This window comes from Castor canadensis, chromosome 7 (assembly GCF_047511655.1).
Source record: "Castor canadensis chromosome 7, mCasCan1.hap1v2, whole genome shotgun sequence".
NCBI lineage: Eukaryota > Metazoa > Chordata > Mammalia > Rodentia > Castoridae > Castor > Castor canadensis.
In genome coordinates, this window is record NC_133392.1 from 109,076,000 (window position 1) to 109,093,689 (window position 17,690).

General features: G+C 38.0%; 1 protein-coding gene and 1 pseudogene across 1 annotated transcript in view; both read right to left on the bottom strand.

Moving 5' to 3' along the window:
• Positions 1 to 10,562: 10,562 nt before the first annotated feature.
• Positions 10,563 to 12,813, bottom strand: LOC109674840 (E3 ubiquitin-protein ligase RNF220 pseudogene; annotated as a pseudogene).
• Positions 12,814 to 13,061: 248 nt separating this feature from the next.
• Lepr (leptin receptor) overlaps positions 13,062 to 17,690 on the bottom strand; it is a 110,454-nt gene continuing 105,825 nt past the window's right edge. Inside the window, exon 18 of the mRNA XM_074079866.1 lies at positions 13,062 to 17,575. Coding sequence (XP_073935967.1) covers positions 16,745 to 17,575 — 831 coding nt within the window. The 3' untranslated portion in view covers positions 13,062 to 16,744. The remainder of the gene's footprint in view (positions 17,576 to 17,690) is intronic.

The following is a 17,690-nucleotide window of genomic DNA, read 5'->3' on the forward strand; positions in this document are numbered from 1 at the left end:
TTTCCTACCTTTCTCTATTCCTCATGTATGTGCTCTCCCCTTAGCATGTGACCCATGTCCAGTAATATTGCTGCATCTGTTTTAAGTCTAAAGTCTGCATATGAGGGAGAATACATGATTTTTGGCTTTCTGTGCCTGGCTGACCTTGCTCAGAATGATGCTCTCCAGTTCCATCCATTTACCTGCAAATGATAAGATTTCATTCTTCTTCATGGCTGAGTAAAACTCCATTGTGTACAAGTACCACATTTTCTTGATCCATTCATCAATAGTGGGGCATCTTGGTTGTTTCCATAACATAGCTATTGTGAAAAGCACTGCAATAAACATGGGTGTGCAGGTGCCTCTGTAGTAACTTGAGTCACATTCCTTTGGTTATATCCCAGGAGTGGGATTGCTGGATCATATGGCAGATCTATGCTTAATTTTTTAAGAAGCCTCCATATTGTTTTCCAGAATGATTTTACTAGCTTGCATTCCCACCAGCAGTGTATGAGGGTCTCTTTTCCCCAAAAATCATTGCCAACATTTGTTGTTAGTGGTGTTTTTGATGATAGCTATTCTAACAGGAGTGAAGTGGAATCTTAGTGTAGTTTTGATTTACATTTCCTTTATGGCCAGAAATGGTGGGCATTTTTTCATGTGTTTTTTTGGGGGGTTTTTGGCCATTTTGATTTCTTCTTTTGAAAAAGTTCTGCTTAGTTCAGTTGCCCATTTCTTTATTGATTCATTGATTTTGGGAGAATTTAGTTTTTTGAGCTCCCTGTATATTCTGGTTATCAATACTTTGTCTGATGTATAGCTAGTAAATATTTTCTCCCACTCTGTGGGTGGTCTCTTCAGTTTAGAGACCATTTTTTTTGTTGTGCAGAAGCTTTTTAATTTCATGTAATCCCATTTGTCCATCCTTTCTCCAGTTGCTGAGCTGCTGGAGTTCTATTGAGGAAGTCCTTGCCTATACCTATTGCTTCCACAGTATTCCTTGGTTTTTTTTTTTTTACTAGCTTCAGAGTTTCAGGTCTGATACTAAGGTCCTTGATTCGTTTTGAGTTGATAATAGTACAGGGTGATAAACATGGATCTAGTTTCAGTTTTCTGCAGGCAGATAACCAGTTTTCCAGCAACATTTGTTGAAGAGGCTGTCTATTTTCCATCTGATGTTTTTGGCGCCTTTGTCAAAAATGAAGTGGATTAATATCTGGTCCTCTATTCTGTTCCACTGGTCTTCATATCTGTTTTTATGCCAGTACCATCCTGTTTTTATTGCTGTTGCTTTGTAATATAGTTTGAAGTCAGGTATTGTGATATCTCCATCTTGCTAGCTTTTCCTTGTGCTCTTCGACCTATGTATTAGATAAGATACTTTGATTCTCACTACATGTGTGTGAGCACACATCTGTGTTTGTCATCATTCTGTGATTTTAAGTATGCTTTCTTATATCACTATGCAAAAAAAAAAAAAAAGGAAATTTTCCTGCAATATTAGTGGAATTTTTAAGGGAAATGTGCAGAATATATTTCTAGGTTAGATAGGCCATACCTTGATTGTTCTTTAGCTCCAAATTGGTCAACAAGATCTGCAGAATGATTTCAGGTCACAGTAGTTCTGAGCACTGTGACCTGATTGTAAAATCAGGTGATTGTAAAAAATACTAAAAGGGTGACTGCTATATAGAGAAGTATGCAGTGTAGTCAGCCACCTCCTTCTGTCCAAATGAACTCACATGTACTATTTCATAAACAAAAGGGAGGGATATAACTTGCAAGAAGTCCATTAATGGTGAGGTTCTGAGACAACATGGACTTTTCTCCAAGGAGTGAGTATGACTTTTTTACCGAACTCTCTTAGTACAAGAAGGTAGAAAGCAAAATGCCAAGCATTCAATATGCAAGAGCAAACTATGGATAGGCAGTGCCTGGTATCGCTTACTTGACACCAACATGTCTGTAAAATGTACTTCCCAGGTTTGTGATGGAGAGTAGTTTTCCATCCTTGATTCCAAAAGAAGGACAGGTATGTCCTAAAAGTCATGCAAATGGTGAGGAAATGTGTGGGGAGGGAAGAAAAGAACAGACACCATCACACTATCATGTTTTAATTATGCCCTCGATTTCAGCAGACTTAATGGAAGCAAAATTAAGTTGATGTAGAAGCCATCTCTCAGATTCTTTGTCATCTAAACTCCATTTTTGGAGTTTTGGGGAGATAGGAAGAGACCTTTCTATAAGGATATCTCTGTCCAATTAAAATTGTTCCCAGCCTCTTGCTTTAGTTGATTATGAAGGAGTCATGGCCAGCCAGAGTATATGGCTGGAAAGATAGTGAATGAGCACCAAGGCCAACCACCATGGAGGAAGAGCTCAGTTGTAGGGAGCATCTAGGTACAAGCTCAAGAGGTATACAGTTCAAAGTCTTGGGAAGGGGTTTTTCAGTCACATTGCTTGCTTCCTGTGGGATAAGGAATGTATCACTCTGTCAGAACATGACTTCTTACTAATTATTAAATAAATCTGTGTATCTCATTTGAGAGTGAAAAAGCAAAGAACCAAAATGTTCAACAAAAAAACAAAAGAACAAAAGAACGAGAGAGAAAGAGAGATGTGAATATAGGCTAAAATATCTAACATTTGAAATTAAGGGTCATAGAACAAGATAAATGAAATGAGACAAAATTGACAGTTGAAGAAGAAGCAGGGCTGAGGATTTTCCACAATTAATGAAAGCTATTAACCTATAGATCAAAGAAGCTCAATGAATACAAATCAAGAGAAGTAAAAAGAAAACAACTCCAGGACATAGAGCAGTCAAAATGCTAAAAATCAAAGCTAAAGAGAGAAGTCCTTTTTATGTTGTTAGGAATCATCCCCAGGGCTCTGTGTGTGCTTGGCAGATGCTCTACCACTGAGCTACATCCCCAGTCCCAAGGAAACTCTTGAAAGCAAGCAAACATCCACACAAAAAGGCATATTTCTTTAAGGGAGAAAACAAATGAAATGGTGGCTAAGTTTTCATTAGCAATCATGGAAGGCAGAGGACAATGAAATTGAAGAAAAATAACTGTCAACTTAGAGATCTATAGTCACCTGCATAGGAGGAATAACTCTTAATGTTCTGTGTGATACTAGGATAACTATGGTTGTCAACAACTAATTACACATCTCAAAATAGCTAGTAGAGAGGATTTTGAATATTCCCAACCCAAAGATATCATAAATGACTGAGGCAATGTTTACACCAATCACCTTGATCTGCTTATTACACATTATATACATTTATTAAAATGTTACTCTGTACACTATAAGCATATAAAATTACTAATTATCAAATAAAAATATATCATTTTTAAAATAAAGGTACAATGAAGGTATTCTCAAACAAAATATGACAGAATGTGTCACTGTAAGTTCACAGCAAAAGAAATAGTGATATTCCTTAGGATGAGGAATATTATCACAAATGGAAGAAGAGAGATTCAAGAAGGAAAAATGTAGCCGGGATCCCCGCCTCCTGTGCCACAGCAGATCCATGCCCTGTCAGGACCCCTGCCTCATGGGCCATACCAAATCCACACCCCACCAGAATCCACAACACTCGGGACCGGGAACCAGCTTGGCGTGAGACAACCACATCCTCCAGCCCACCAGGATCCCTACTCCTCGGGTGGAGCCAGGACCCAGCTCTACAGGCTTTCCAGATAACCACTCCACCAGGCCCCTGCTTGGGCTGCCACTAGAGGCCTCCAAACGTGCCTAAGAGACACACAGACAGGACTGGATGCTAACGGAATAACAGAACAACTAAGACTATCTGCAATTCTACTGTTCCAGAACTGGTGATTATTTTTTTTCCTTCCCCTCTTTAAGGGTTTGGCTGCCTAGTCTGCTATTTGATCACCCACAATCTCTCCCGTTTTTTCTTTCTCCCTTCTTTAAGGATTTGGCTGCCTGGTTTGCTGATTGATCACCCACCATCTCTCCTATTTTTTTCTTCTTTTTTCCTCTCTTCTCTCTTCCTTTTATCTTTCCTTCTCTTCTCTTTTTTTATCTTTCTCTCATGGTTTTGTTAGTATTAATATTGCAACCCAGCTAATACTAAATTACACATAGTCCAGGGACAGAAATGGTACCTAGTGGAAATATGGGAAGAAGAAAAAGGGATGAAAATATTCTCCCCCCAAATATAAAGTAGTACAGGATTTAGAGTGAAATGAAGAAAACGGATACCCAGATCCAGACTCCAACAAAACAAAGATAAACTATACCAAGGAACCCAATGAAGCCCACAAGAACACTCTGAAAGAGGAAATCCTACAAGTAATTAATGAGAATTTCAAAGAGATGTTACTAGACATGGTCAACCAAAATGTACAGGAGGCACTCAAGAAAAACAAAGAATATAAGAAAATACAGAAACAAATAAAAGAAATCATAAAAGCCCTAAATAAACACCAAACTGAAACTGAGACCACCATAAACAGAGAGAGAAACAAATTAAGGACAAAAATTGACAGTATTAAATAGGAAGTTACAAACGATATGGAAAGCCTCAGAAAAAAGAATGAAACATAAATACAAAATAAAATGGAAGGCCATTCCAGCAGAATAGAACAAACAGAAGAAAGAATCTCAGAACTCGAAGATGAAATGTTAATTAAAGGAAAAACCAAAGAAGTATTAGTTAAACAACTCAAGACCTGTGAAAAGAAAATGCAAGAACTCACTGACTCCATCAAAAGACCAAACCTGATAATCATGGGCATTGAAGAAGGAGAAGAGGTGAAAGCAAAAGAAATGTGTAATATATTCAACAAAATAATAACAGAAAATGTCCCAAATCTAGAGAAAACTATGCCCATTCAGGTAAAGGAAGCCTCCAGGACACCAAACAGACCTGACCAAGATAGAACTACCTCATGACATTTTATCATTAAAACAACAAGTACAGAGACTAGAGAAAGAATATTGAAGGCTGTAAGAGAGAAAAAAATAACATACAAAGGTAAACCCATCAAAATCACAGCAGATGTCTCAACAGAAACATTAAATGCAAGAGGAGCATGGAGTGAGGTCTTCCAAGCAATGAATGAAAATAACTTCAATCTTAGGATACTTTACACAGCAAAGCTATCATTCAAAATAGATGGAACAATAAAAGTCTTCCATGATAAGCAGAAACTAAAACAATATATGACCACCAAGCTACCACTACAAAAGATTCTCCAAGGAATTCTGCACACAGAAAATGAAAGCAAACAAAACCATGAAAGGACAGGCACTACCAAACCAAAGGAGAAGAAAAGACTAGAAAGTAAAGAGTAACATTGATTCAGCTGCACATGATCAAATGCTTAATCAACAAAGACAACTACATGACAGGGATTACCACATACTTATCAATACTAACACTGAATGTTAATGGACTAAATTTCCCCATCAAAAGACACCAGTTGGCAAACTGGATTAAAAAGGAAGATCCAAAAACCTACTGCCTACAGGAGACCCACCTCATTGATGAAAATAAGCACTGGCTGAGAGTGAAAGGCTGGAAGAAGATTTACCAAGCCAATGGTCCCCCAAAACAGGCAGGGGTAGCAATATTTATCTTAGACAAAGTAGATTTCAAACCTACATTGATCAAATGAGATAAAGAAGGACACTCCATACTAATAAAAGGGGAAATACACCAAAAGGAAGTAACAATTCTCAACCTATATGCACTCAACATCAATGCACCCAATTTCATCAAACATACTCTGAAGCACCTAAAAACATATACAAACTCCAACACAGTGGTAGTGGGAGAACTTAATACTCCCCTATAACCAACAGATAGGTCATCCAAACACAAAATCAATAAAGAAATTCTGGAACTAAACCACACCATGGATCAAATGGACCAAGCTGATGTCTACAGAATATTTCATCCAACTTCTACACAACATACATTCAGCAGCCCATGGAACTTCTCCAAATTGATCATATCTTAGGTCACAAAGCAAGCCTCAGCAAATATAAGAAAATAGAAATAATCCCATGCATTCTGTTTGACCACACGCATTAAAATTAGAAATCAACAACAAAAACGGCAGTAAAAAACATGCAAACAATTGGAAGCTGAACAACACATTGCTCAATGACAAATGTCATTGATGAAATAAAAGAGGAAATTAAAAGATTCCTGGAAGTTAATGAAAATGAAAACATGACCTATCAGAACCTATGGGACACAGCAAAGGCAGTCCTAAGAGTAAAGTTTATAACCATGAGTGCATATATTAAAAGGACAGAAAGATCTCAAATCAATAACCTAATACTATAGCTGAAACTCCTAGAAAAGCAAGAACAAGAAAATCCCAAAACAAGCAGAAGGAAAGAAATAATTAAAATAAGAGCTGAAATCAATGAAATAGAAACCAAAAAAACATACAAAAAAATCAATGAAACAAAAAGCTGATTCTTTGAAAAAATAAGATCGATAGACCCCTGGCAAACCTAACTAAAATGAGAAGAGAAAAAACCCAAATCAGTAAAATCAGAAATGCAAAAGGGGAGATAACAACAAACACCACAGAAATCCAGGAAATCATCAGAGACTACTTCAAGAGACTATACTCTAACAAATTTGAAAATCTTGAAGAAATGGACAGATTTCTAGAAACTTACACCCACCCAAAACTGAGCCAAGAAGATATTAATCGCCTGAATAGATCTATAGCACAAAAAGAAATCAAAGCAGCAATTAAGAGTCTCCCAAAAAAGAAAAGTCCAGGACCTGATGGATTCACTGCTGAATTCTATCAGCTCTTTAAATAAAAACAAATACCAACTCTCCTGAAACTATTCCATGAAAAAAAAAGGGAAGGAACACTGCCTAACTCATTTTATGAAGCCAATATTATTCTCATCCCAAAACCAGACAAAGACACCTCCAAAAAGGAGAACTACAGGCCAATTTCCTTAGTGAATATTGAGGCAAATATCCTTAATAAAATAATGGCAAACCGAATCCAACAACACCTCAGAAAGATCATACACCATGACCAAGTCAGCTTCATCCCAAGGGATGCAGTGTTGGTTCAACATATGCAAATCTATAAGTGTAATACAGCACATCAATAGAAGCAAAGACAAAAACCACTTGATCATCTCAATAGATGAAGAAAAAGCCTTCAACAAAATCCAACACCACTTCATAATAAAAGCTCTAAGTAAACTAGCAATAGAAGGAATGTACCTCAACATTTTAAAGGCTATATATGACAAACCTACAGCCAACATCATACTTAATGGTGAAAACCTGAAACCATTCCCCCTAAAATCAGGAACGGGACAAGGGCACCCACCCACTATCCCCACTCCTATTCAACATAGTACTGGAATTTCTAACCAGAGCAATTAGGCAAGAATAAGAAATAAAAGTAACACAAATAGGTAAAGAAACTGTCAAAATATCCTTATTTGCAGACAATATGATCCTATAAATTAAAGACTCAAAAAACTCTACCCAAAAACTCTTAGACACCATAAACAGCTACAGTAAGGTGGCAGGATATAAAATCAACCTACAAAAATCATTAGCTTTTCTATACACCAACAGTGAACAAACTGAGAAGGAATATATGGAAACAATTCCATTCACAATAGCCCCCCCAAAAAATCAAATACCTAGGAGTAAACTTAACAAAGAATGTGAATGACCTCTACAAGGAGAATTACAAACCCCTAGAGAAAGAGATCGAGGAAGACTGCAGAAGATGGAAAGATCACCTGTGCTCATGGATCGGTAGAATCAACATAGTAAAAATGTCTGTACTACCGAAAGCAATCTACATGTTTACTGCAATTCCCATCAAAATCCCAATGAATTTCATCACTAAGACTGAAAAATCTACCCTAAGTTTATTTGGAAATACAAGAGACTGCGAATAGCCAAGAGCAATGCTGCGAATAGCCAATAGCAAAAACAGCAATGCTGGCTGTATCACAATCCCCGACTTCAAACTATATTACAAAGCAATAGCAATAAAAACAGCATGGTACTGGCCCAAAAACAGACATGAAGACCAGTGGAATAGAATAGAGGACCCGGATATGAATCTACACAACTATACCCACCTCATTTTTGACAAAGGTGCCAAAAATATATGATGGAGAAAGACAGCCTCTTCAACAAATGTTGTTGGGAAAATTGGTTAACCATCTGCAAGAAACTGAAACTAGATCCATGTCTAGCACCCTGTACTAGTATCAACTCAAAATGGATCAAGGTCCTAAATATCAGACCTGAAACTCTGAAGTTACTATAGCAAGGAGCAGGAAACACTCTGGAACTAATAGGTATAGGCAAAGACTTACTCAATAGAACCTCAGCAGCTCAGCAACTAAGAGAAAGGATGGACAAATGGGACTTCATAAAATTAAAAAGCTTCTGTACAACAAAAGAAATGGTCTCTAAACTGAAGATACCACCCACAGAGTGGGAGAAAATATTTGCCAGCTATACATCAGACAAGGGACTGATACCAGAATATACAAGGAACTTAAGAAACTAAACTCTCCTAAAATCAATGAACCAATTTAAAAATGGACAACTGAACTAAACAAAACTTTTTCAAAAGAAGAAATTCAAATGGCAAAAAAGCACATGAAAAAATGCTCACCATCTCTAGCTATAAAGGAAATGCAATTCAAAACCACACTAAGATTCCACCTCACCCCTGTTAGAATAGCCATCATCAAAAACACCACCACCAACAGGTGCTGGAGAGGTTGTGGGGAAAAAGGAACCTTCGTACACTGCTGGTGGTAATGCAAGCTAGTGCAATCACTCTGGAAAACAATATGGAGGCTTCTTAAAAATCTAAACATAGATCTGCCATATGATCCAGCAATCCCACTCCTGGGGATGTACTCAAAGGAATGTGACTCAAGTTACTCCAGAGGCATCTGCACACCCATGTTTATTGCATTGCTTTTCACAATAGACAAGTTATGGAAACAGCCAAGATGCCCCACTACTGATAAATGGATTAAGAAAATGTGGTTTATACACAATGGAGTTTTACTCAGCCATGAAGAAGAATGAAATCCATTTGCAGGTAAATTGATGGAACATCAATCTCAGCGAAGTCAGCCAGGCTCAGAAGACCAAATATCATATGTTCTCCCTCATATGCGGATTTTAGATCTAGGGCAAATGCAGCAATGTGGTTGGACTTGGATCACATGACAAGGGGCGAGCACATACGGGAGATACAGGAACAGGTAAAAAACCCAAAACATGAAAGTGTTTGATGTCCCCACTCCAGAGGTGCTAACACAGAAACCTTAAAGCGACAGAGGTTATCATGAGAAGGGGATCAGTAACCAGTGTAAAGATCAGTTAGAGATGAATTAACATGGGTCATAGCACATGTGTACACGAAAGCAATGCTACGAATATTTCTGTATAGCTATCCTTACCTCAACTAGCAGAAACACTTTGTCTTCCTAATTAGGCTTATGTCTTTTCTTCAACAAAATTAGTGATAAAGACAGAACAGGACTTGCCTGGAACTGAGGTTAGGGGGGAGAAGATAGGGGAGGGGGGCAGGGGGGAGAAATGACCCAAACAATGTGTATACATGTGAATAATAAAAAAAAAGTTTTGAGGAAATGCAAAAAAAAAAAAAAAGAAGGAAAAAATTAGCACTGAAAAGGTCCAACTTGAATGACTATTGACTGTATAAGTCTACAGCAAAATACTACTTTGGATGTTTATAAAATATACAGAAATACAATATATAATAAGTGTAACAAAAAATGACAGTAAAGGGATTAAATGCTACTCAAAATCATTACACATTAGAAAAATGAAAATTAAGAGCATAAGAAGCCATCACACTATCTGCTACAGTAGAATGACTACAATTTGAAAGACTGACAACCTCCATGTTGACCAGGCTATGGTATATGGAGCAACTGAAACTATCCTACATTGCTGATATAGGCAGTGTTGGTGCACTCAATAATTTTTTAGCAGTATCTGTTAGAGCTAAATAAGAATCTACCCCATGTCACAACATTTCATTCCTCAATATATACAAGAGGAAATGTGTGAAAGTTCATTAAGCTATATACTGAAGGCTACTGTACATTACATGCATAAGTTATATCTCAAGAAAAACTATTATCACAAATGTAAAAATGAATCAATAAATTTCTAACAACTCAATAGAAAATTAAGCAAGAAATATGAAGTCAGATAAAAACAAATGGCTGAAGTACATGAAAATATGCTCAACTTGATTCATCAAGCCAAAATTAAAGTATTAAAAAGATACTTATGAGGTAGACAGGAGTAATACAGTTCAAGTCCAGCCCAAGCAATTTAACTCAGGGCATTAGGCTTGCTAGGCTGGTGCTCTACCACTTGAGCCATGCCCCCGGTCCTTTTTTGCCTAAGTTATTACCAGGTAAGGTCTCCCATTTTTGTCCTAACCATCCAAGATTCTCCTCCTATGGCCTCCTATCTAGCCAGACCACCAAACCCTGCTTATTGGTTGAGATGAGGATCTCTCTCACTAACTTTTTTTTTTCTGTTTTTATTGGTTTAATGTCTGTCAAATGTAGTTTAAAAGGGAAAGGACAAGTGCCTTTGTATAGAATATACAGACACAGCATCACAGCATGGGGCTCACAGGAGGGGCAGGGAGATGACACTTTTTCCCAGGAACAAGCAGCTCTGCTCACAGGAGTGGTTCTCAACCAAAGGCTGAGCATCTAGGAATACTCTCAGCCAGCCCCAACCTTAGCTTCAGCTTGGGTCCCATTTCCTGCCCCACCCCAAACTCCTTATTAACAGTCCCATGAGCTAAGACTAAGGAGAGGATCTTGTCTCTTGGAACATGTGTCCCATGTCTGGGAGAAGTAATATACACCACTGAGCACCGAGCTCATGGGAGAGGGAAGCCAAGGGAGAGGCAGAGATAAGCACTCCAAGACGTGGATGGGCTGAGCTCCCAGCCAATCCAGAAGGGAGTATGGTTTCCAGCAGTTCCTAAACAAAAGAAAAAAAGAAGAAAATCAACTGGGCGCTGGTGGCTCACACAGGTAATCCCAGCTACTCAGGAGGCAGAGATCAGGAGTATAATGGTTCAAAGCCAGCCCAGGTAAATAGCTTGTGAGACCCTATCTTGAAAAAACCCATCACTAAAAAGGGCTGATGGAGTGACTCAAGGTGTAGGTCCTGAGTTCAAACCCCAGTACCAAAAAAAAAAAAAAATAGAAGAAGAAGAAAATCATACAGCCAAAGAAGGGAGTAAAGGCAAAGGAGTTGTCCCATTTATAAACAACATGAAAATATACACGGTCTACATTGCATGTGCGTCAGTCTGGTGTTTACAATGTCTATCTGTTCCTCTGTCAGTATGGGGGTTGGATATCAGGAGCCTTGCCTTACTACACCCCACCCCTACCTCCCTGCTCCATCCTGACTGGAAAGAGACCAGAATGAATATGGTTCCTAAGCTTGATGGGAGCCAGTAGGCTCGAGTCGTGTGTGTGTATATGTGTGTGTGTGCATATGTGCACATATGTACATGGGGAACCTGTGTGCAAGTATGTACAAGAGGAGCGGGTCACTGTCACAGAGGCTGGGGCAGGCGAGGTTGCTCCAGGCAAAGCCTGCCGGCCCTGTGATCGTGTTGCACTGAGGACAGAGCTTCTTGGCATTCCTTGCAGTGCCTGTGCCAACACTAGATTGACGTTAGGGTCATTGAACATGATTCCATACAGACGAGGCATTTGTACCAGTCCCCCTAAGATCCGAGAGAGCTGCCATCCAAGCTCCCTGTTCGGAGTTTTCAGTGCCTCTAATGTGGTTACAGCTGAATCTTCGGTGATTTTTCTCCATGTCCGTGTTCTTGCAGGTCTTCTGCATGGCCTCCTGCTTACTGCTTTCACCATTGCTGGTGGATTGCATCTCAACACTGGCCCGTTTAGAGAACTCAGGTGTGACGCGGATGCTGGGAGGGCCACCATTTAGGACTGCACTCCGAGTGCCTCTCTCTCTCTCTCTCTCCCTGGCTTCTCCAGGCTTCTTGCCCTTGCAGGGGGTGACATCAGCCTCTGTGTCATCAGTGTCATCCCCATCCTCATCCAAGTTAGCATCACTGTTCAGGTTCTCTTTGCAGCTGCACATGATTAAGCCAGGGTCTCAAAAGCCACCTTTCAAGAGCATGGTAGTGGGTATCCGCGTCTGCCCACACCACTCATACTCCCCAAAGCCGGATGCCCAAACATCATCCTCAGCCATGCGGGAGCCTCCCCTCTTAGGAAGCCCAGGCTCCACACGCCTACTCCTCCGCTTCTCTGATCCTGCCAGGGGCCGGTTGCACAGGGGACACACCTGTACTTCATCTTGTTTCCGAGCATTCAGTCCTGTCTGCCACTTGGCTTGCACTCGCAGGAAGGTCTATTTCCTCCCTCACGCCGGCTGTCTAACAGGACCTAGGGTCCTCCCCTGATCTCTGCCTCCCAAGTAGCTGGGATTAGAGGAATGAGCCCTCATGCCTGGCCATAAAGAGCTCAGATGATCAAAATGAGCAATCTTTCATTTCATATGGCTATACTGCCAGCAAGAATCTGGTGCAGATGACCTGATCTACAGACAGTAACAGTAAAAAGAGGCACTTGTATCTAAAATGTTTCAAACTTCTTCTGAATGCAAGGCATGTGTTTGCAGATATTTCAAAGACTATATTAACTATCACATAAACTATAAGGATTACTTCTTTGTATTTTCAAATGTTTGTTAAAATACCATTATTGTTTTATTTATTGGACAATGAATAAAATAACTCAAAATAACTTAAATTCATAATGATTCTTTGAACTTTCACTTTTCAAAATTTTAAGATTGCTTATGATTCTGAATGGTAGAAAGATGAAAATACCTGGTCATAACTTGCACTACTTTCTCTATAACTTTGGAAACATAAAGACGAAGTAAAACAAAGTTTTATAGAACAACCAGGGAAGCATGACACTTATATTTATAACATTTATTACCATACCCAATGTGGCTAAACAGAGTGCTGAATTCCACTCAATAACAGGTTTCAAAAGTACAACATCAATAGCATAGGTGTTTCGTTACAAAATTAAATATCTTTCAAGTTCAGTCTCATTAAATAAGCATGTTATTTAAAACAACCTTTCAGAAATCCTCACAAAATTATATGCCATATATCTTAAGCACAATTAATTTTGAAAAATAGACATTTTCAGCAGCTTTCCAAAATAAATATTAATAAACTTTATATAAAAATAATTCATTCAGTACAAAACCCCATGGAAATCACTTCTTGATGCTCATAAAATAAATGTAACAATATCTCAGTTCTAATACACAATTTGTATTTTATGTTGTTCCACCAACATTGAGAATAGGTGCAAAAGTGCTTTACTATGTATGGAATTATCACACTTAAATTCCTTCATGTTATTAATGTATTCTATCTTAAAAATAAAATAAATTTTAAAAAAGGAGTGATTTGCTATTTTAAACTAATTGTTCAGGAATAAAATTTTGTGGCTGCAGTATGTCTTGATTGATAAGCGAGTTGTCTACTCTACATGGGAAACCTATATGCACAGATCTCAACAATACTTACAGACTAAAGTGTATCTTCCCTTCAGCTTTTGAGTAGTTGATATCAAAATTACTGAAAGAATGTGACCATGTGTTTGATATTTGGAAGAATGAGTTGGGTTTTATTGGGAAAAGATCAAAGGAAGTAGAAGAATGCCATAACTAGGGTTATAAATACTTATTCTAAGTTCAGGACCACCCAGTGGTTTGGGAACTTTGTCTAAATCCTTCTGTTACTTGAAGACCAGGTTTAAAAAGAAAAGCACATCTATTCCTGTACTTCTTGTCAACTTACGGCTCATCTCCAAATGGACATAGGGCTTCAACAGGAGGCTCCTTTTCTTAGTGAAGGGTGCCTCATGGTTTTTCAGGAGTTTGAAGGTAGGAGCACTTCACTCTGATAACCTTGAGATATGATTTATCTTCAAACACTATTTTAACTAGAAGCCACAGCTATAATGATTAATTTCTGACTTTCTTTTTAACAAGTTCACACTTAAGGAGACTGATTAGTGGTTCATGCTACAATTTAAGGCCTTTAAATGAAATATTCAAAATTTCAGATTTAGCATAACTTTAAGTCTAGGGATGGGGATACAGCCCAGTGGGTAGAGAACTGGCTTAGCACGTGTGAGACTCTGAGTTCAATCCCCAGCACCAAAAATAAATAAATAAATAATCCAACACCCGCATTTCTGTTCCTTGCTCCCTTTAACTAGAAGCCCTGAGAAGAAAAGGAGAGTATCTAACCACTCAGAAATATAAAATATCTTTAAATTTCCCTCAATTTTGTAAAACTCTATTGTTTAATATCAGATCATTTTTACAGTGACCCAACAAAACACAGTAATTTTGAGGTAAATTTTCAAAAGTGGAAATCAGAACTCTAGCACACTGGCAACAATATTATCTAAGTTTATCTATGCTAGTAAGCTAAATTATGCCAATTCAACCATCATTCAGGAATTTCAGAAGTGTTTGTTGACTTGTTTTTGGAACTGAAGCTGCACTAGGATAGTATCAATGATCTCAAGTTAATGTGCTGTCACTAAATTCCTTTAACTCAGACATGCAGAACTATAGTAGTCCTGAGGCTTCCAAAAATATTCCAGTGTATACATACCCTGGTGCACCTTTGAGTTGAATGAAACATCTCTCGGTTTCTCTTTCTCGTTGTTCTGGGCCCTAGACCACAGGAAAATGTTGTGTCACAGTGGACATACTCAGTGATTAGTCTCCAATTAAAATTAGAGTAATTTAATTTTCTATCCCTTCTAAGCAGGCATTCTGCCACTTGAGCCATTCCCTCAGACCGAATTTTCTATCTCTTCTATACTGTACCTTCAGTCAAAGATCTAAATTCTATAAGTATGTATTAAAAATAAGTCAATTTTGCCCAAAATTCACTACATATAATAATTTGTTTCAAAATCTCCAACACCATGTAAAATAAGTGAAAGCAAAACCTTCTTCCCTTATCTTTACATAGAACTAAGGCTTTGATGTCGCAGTGACTAGTGAACAGTGTGGGTCTTCTACATTTTTCTTTAAGAGAGTCATCAGTTGAATGTGTGAGATCCTAAGACATCTTAACAATACTTACATGAGACAGCTTCAATGATTTCTTAGTGACAAATAACCATAGTGTGAAAAATATCTTTTAACTGGAACTTGGGATTGTTCTGACTGTTTAGAATTGATCATTTCATAAAACCACAACTGGAATAGAGATGGAACATAGAGATTTACTTAGGGTAACAGTAAAACCAGCAGAGTCTAGTTTCAGTTTAAGTATAATGTTTAGTAACATATAGGCATTTATGTTGGTGACACTGATAGTCTTAAACTTCTTCACACTGAATACCTAATGTATAGGTTTCTTAATAAAGTTTGTTGCCCAGTATGCTATCTTTGAATTTTCTTGCTTTACCAAAAGCTGAAATAAATAATAATTTGTATTCATCTTAAAGCCAAAGATGAGCTCTGTGCAAATTTCCCTTCATTCTTCATCCAGTAATTTATTTCCTCTTACTAGATTCTCTTTGAATCTAGTGAATGACAATTACAAACATAATCACTAGCATTAAAAAGATGTGAGTTTAGATTTTAATTCTGGTTCCATCACCAGTTAACGCTTGAACCTTGGGCAAATTACTTCATAGCCTTATCCTTAAAAGGAGTGTAACAGTATACTAGGAGTATATGACACCTGCCTCATACAATTGGTGCAGTACTTAATTGAGTGAGACTATGTAAAGCATTAGCACAAAGGTTGATTTACATAAAGAGAGACTTTTGTAACTGAGGGAAAAGTACTGTGCACGCAAGTAGGTATGGGAAAGACAATGATTTCAGAGTGAAATTTGGTAATCTAACTAGATCAGAAAGTGACTGTTTCAATGTATGTTAGAGAACAGAGTTAACATTGACATTGTCTTTTCAGATCTTCTCAGATTGTCCTCAAAACGGTGGTCATGGGCATTGCCGCGCTGACAGGTGTATCTTGGGTTTGGAATATACTGATTAGCTAACTTGACAGTCTTCCAAAGTGTAACCTTTTAAACCAGAGCTAAATTTAATGAGGTACCTACTTTAAATCACACAGTCTGGTTGCACAAGATACAAATATATCACATACTTCCAAAACACACAAGAATACCTATTAAGTGTAAATGTATATGTGTGTGAATTAAGGCAACAAGACAACTCGAGTAAAACAGACACACCCTTGAGACAACAATTATAGTTCTTAAGTATTAGTTTGAAGTCTTCTTTCAGATGTTGCTGTAATACAGATTAGTTCTTTCCTCACAGGTCTAATGTTCACAAAAGATAGGCTTATTTCTAACTAAAAACAAAACTTTCCCATCATAGCTTATGAATAGACATTCAAAGCCTTCATGTATATTGCTAGGCTCATGAAGTCTTTCTCACATTTTTTGTCTATATTACTGAGAAAGAACAGACAAACATCAATAATTTGGGAATAGTCATTATCACACTAGACTCTGACAGTTTTCTTTCCTCTCCCCCATCCACACCTGTAAAGGAATATATATTACACTTTGTATCATCCACTAGAATGCAAACCTGAACGTTTCTTGAGTGAACTTACACAGTTAAGTCACACATCTTGTTTTCCATTAGCTTATGAGACTGAGTGGAGCAAGTCTGAAATTGGGGCATGTATGATACAAAAGTCTTCTTACCAGAAGTTTCTAAGCTGAAATGATTTTCTACAAAGTGTGAGCAGCTGTCTTGGAGGACTCTGATGTCAGTGAGCAAACAATGAGCTGGGAATGGGCACAATACTCCTGACTCATTGGTCAAAAACACATCACTCTCCCTTTTTTTGATTGAGGTGATTCCTAAATAGTAGACAGACTTTTCACTATGGTTTTCTGCAGGGAAATTTCCTTCCAGTTCCAAAAGTTCATCCAATCCTGAGAATGAGAGGTGTGGCGAAATCATGTCGGGATGCTGATCTGATAAAAGAAAAAGTGCCTGGGTCTCTACCTCCCATGAGCTGTTAGAGAAAGACTCTCTCAATGGAGAATTTTTGCTAGAAAAGCACTTGCTGACGGAACTATGGATAAGCCCCAGCTCATCGTCATCAGTTTCACTTGATTTGGAATTGCTGCTGACCAGTGTTGCATACTTAACAGAAGGCTGTCTCTGGCTCTGGTCCTCACAGGTTACCTCTGTGCACTCAGCCTCAGAGAAGTTAGCACTGTTACACTGGTCACTTAAACAAATAGAACCCTTTTCAAGATCTGGAGTTGTCAAAAGGAGTGAGACCATAGTTGCTGGCACCATCTCATCTTTATTTTTCCAAGATGTATCAACACTGATATCTTCTGAAATGCTTTCAGGCTCCAAAAGAAGAGGAACAAATGTCACTGATCCTGAATGCTTGGTAAAAAGATGTTCAAATGTTTCAGGCTAAAAGAAAAGATACATTTTAATGCTCAATTATATTAAAATTTTCATTTTCATTATGTCCTGCTTGCAGAAATGCAAGTGTGTAAGGTTAAAAATAAGGGACATAACTCAAACA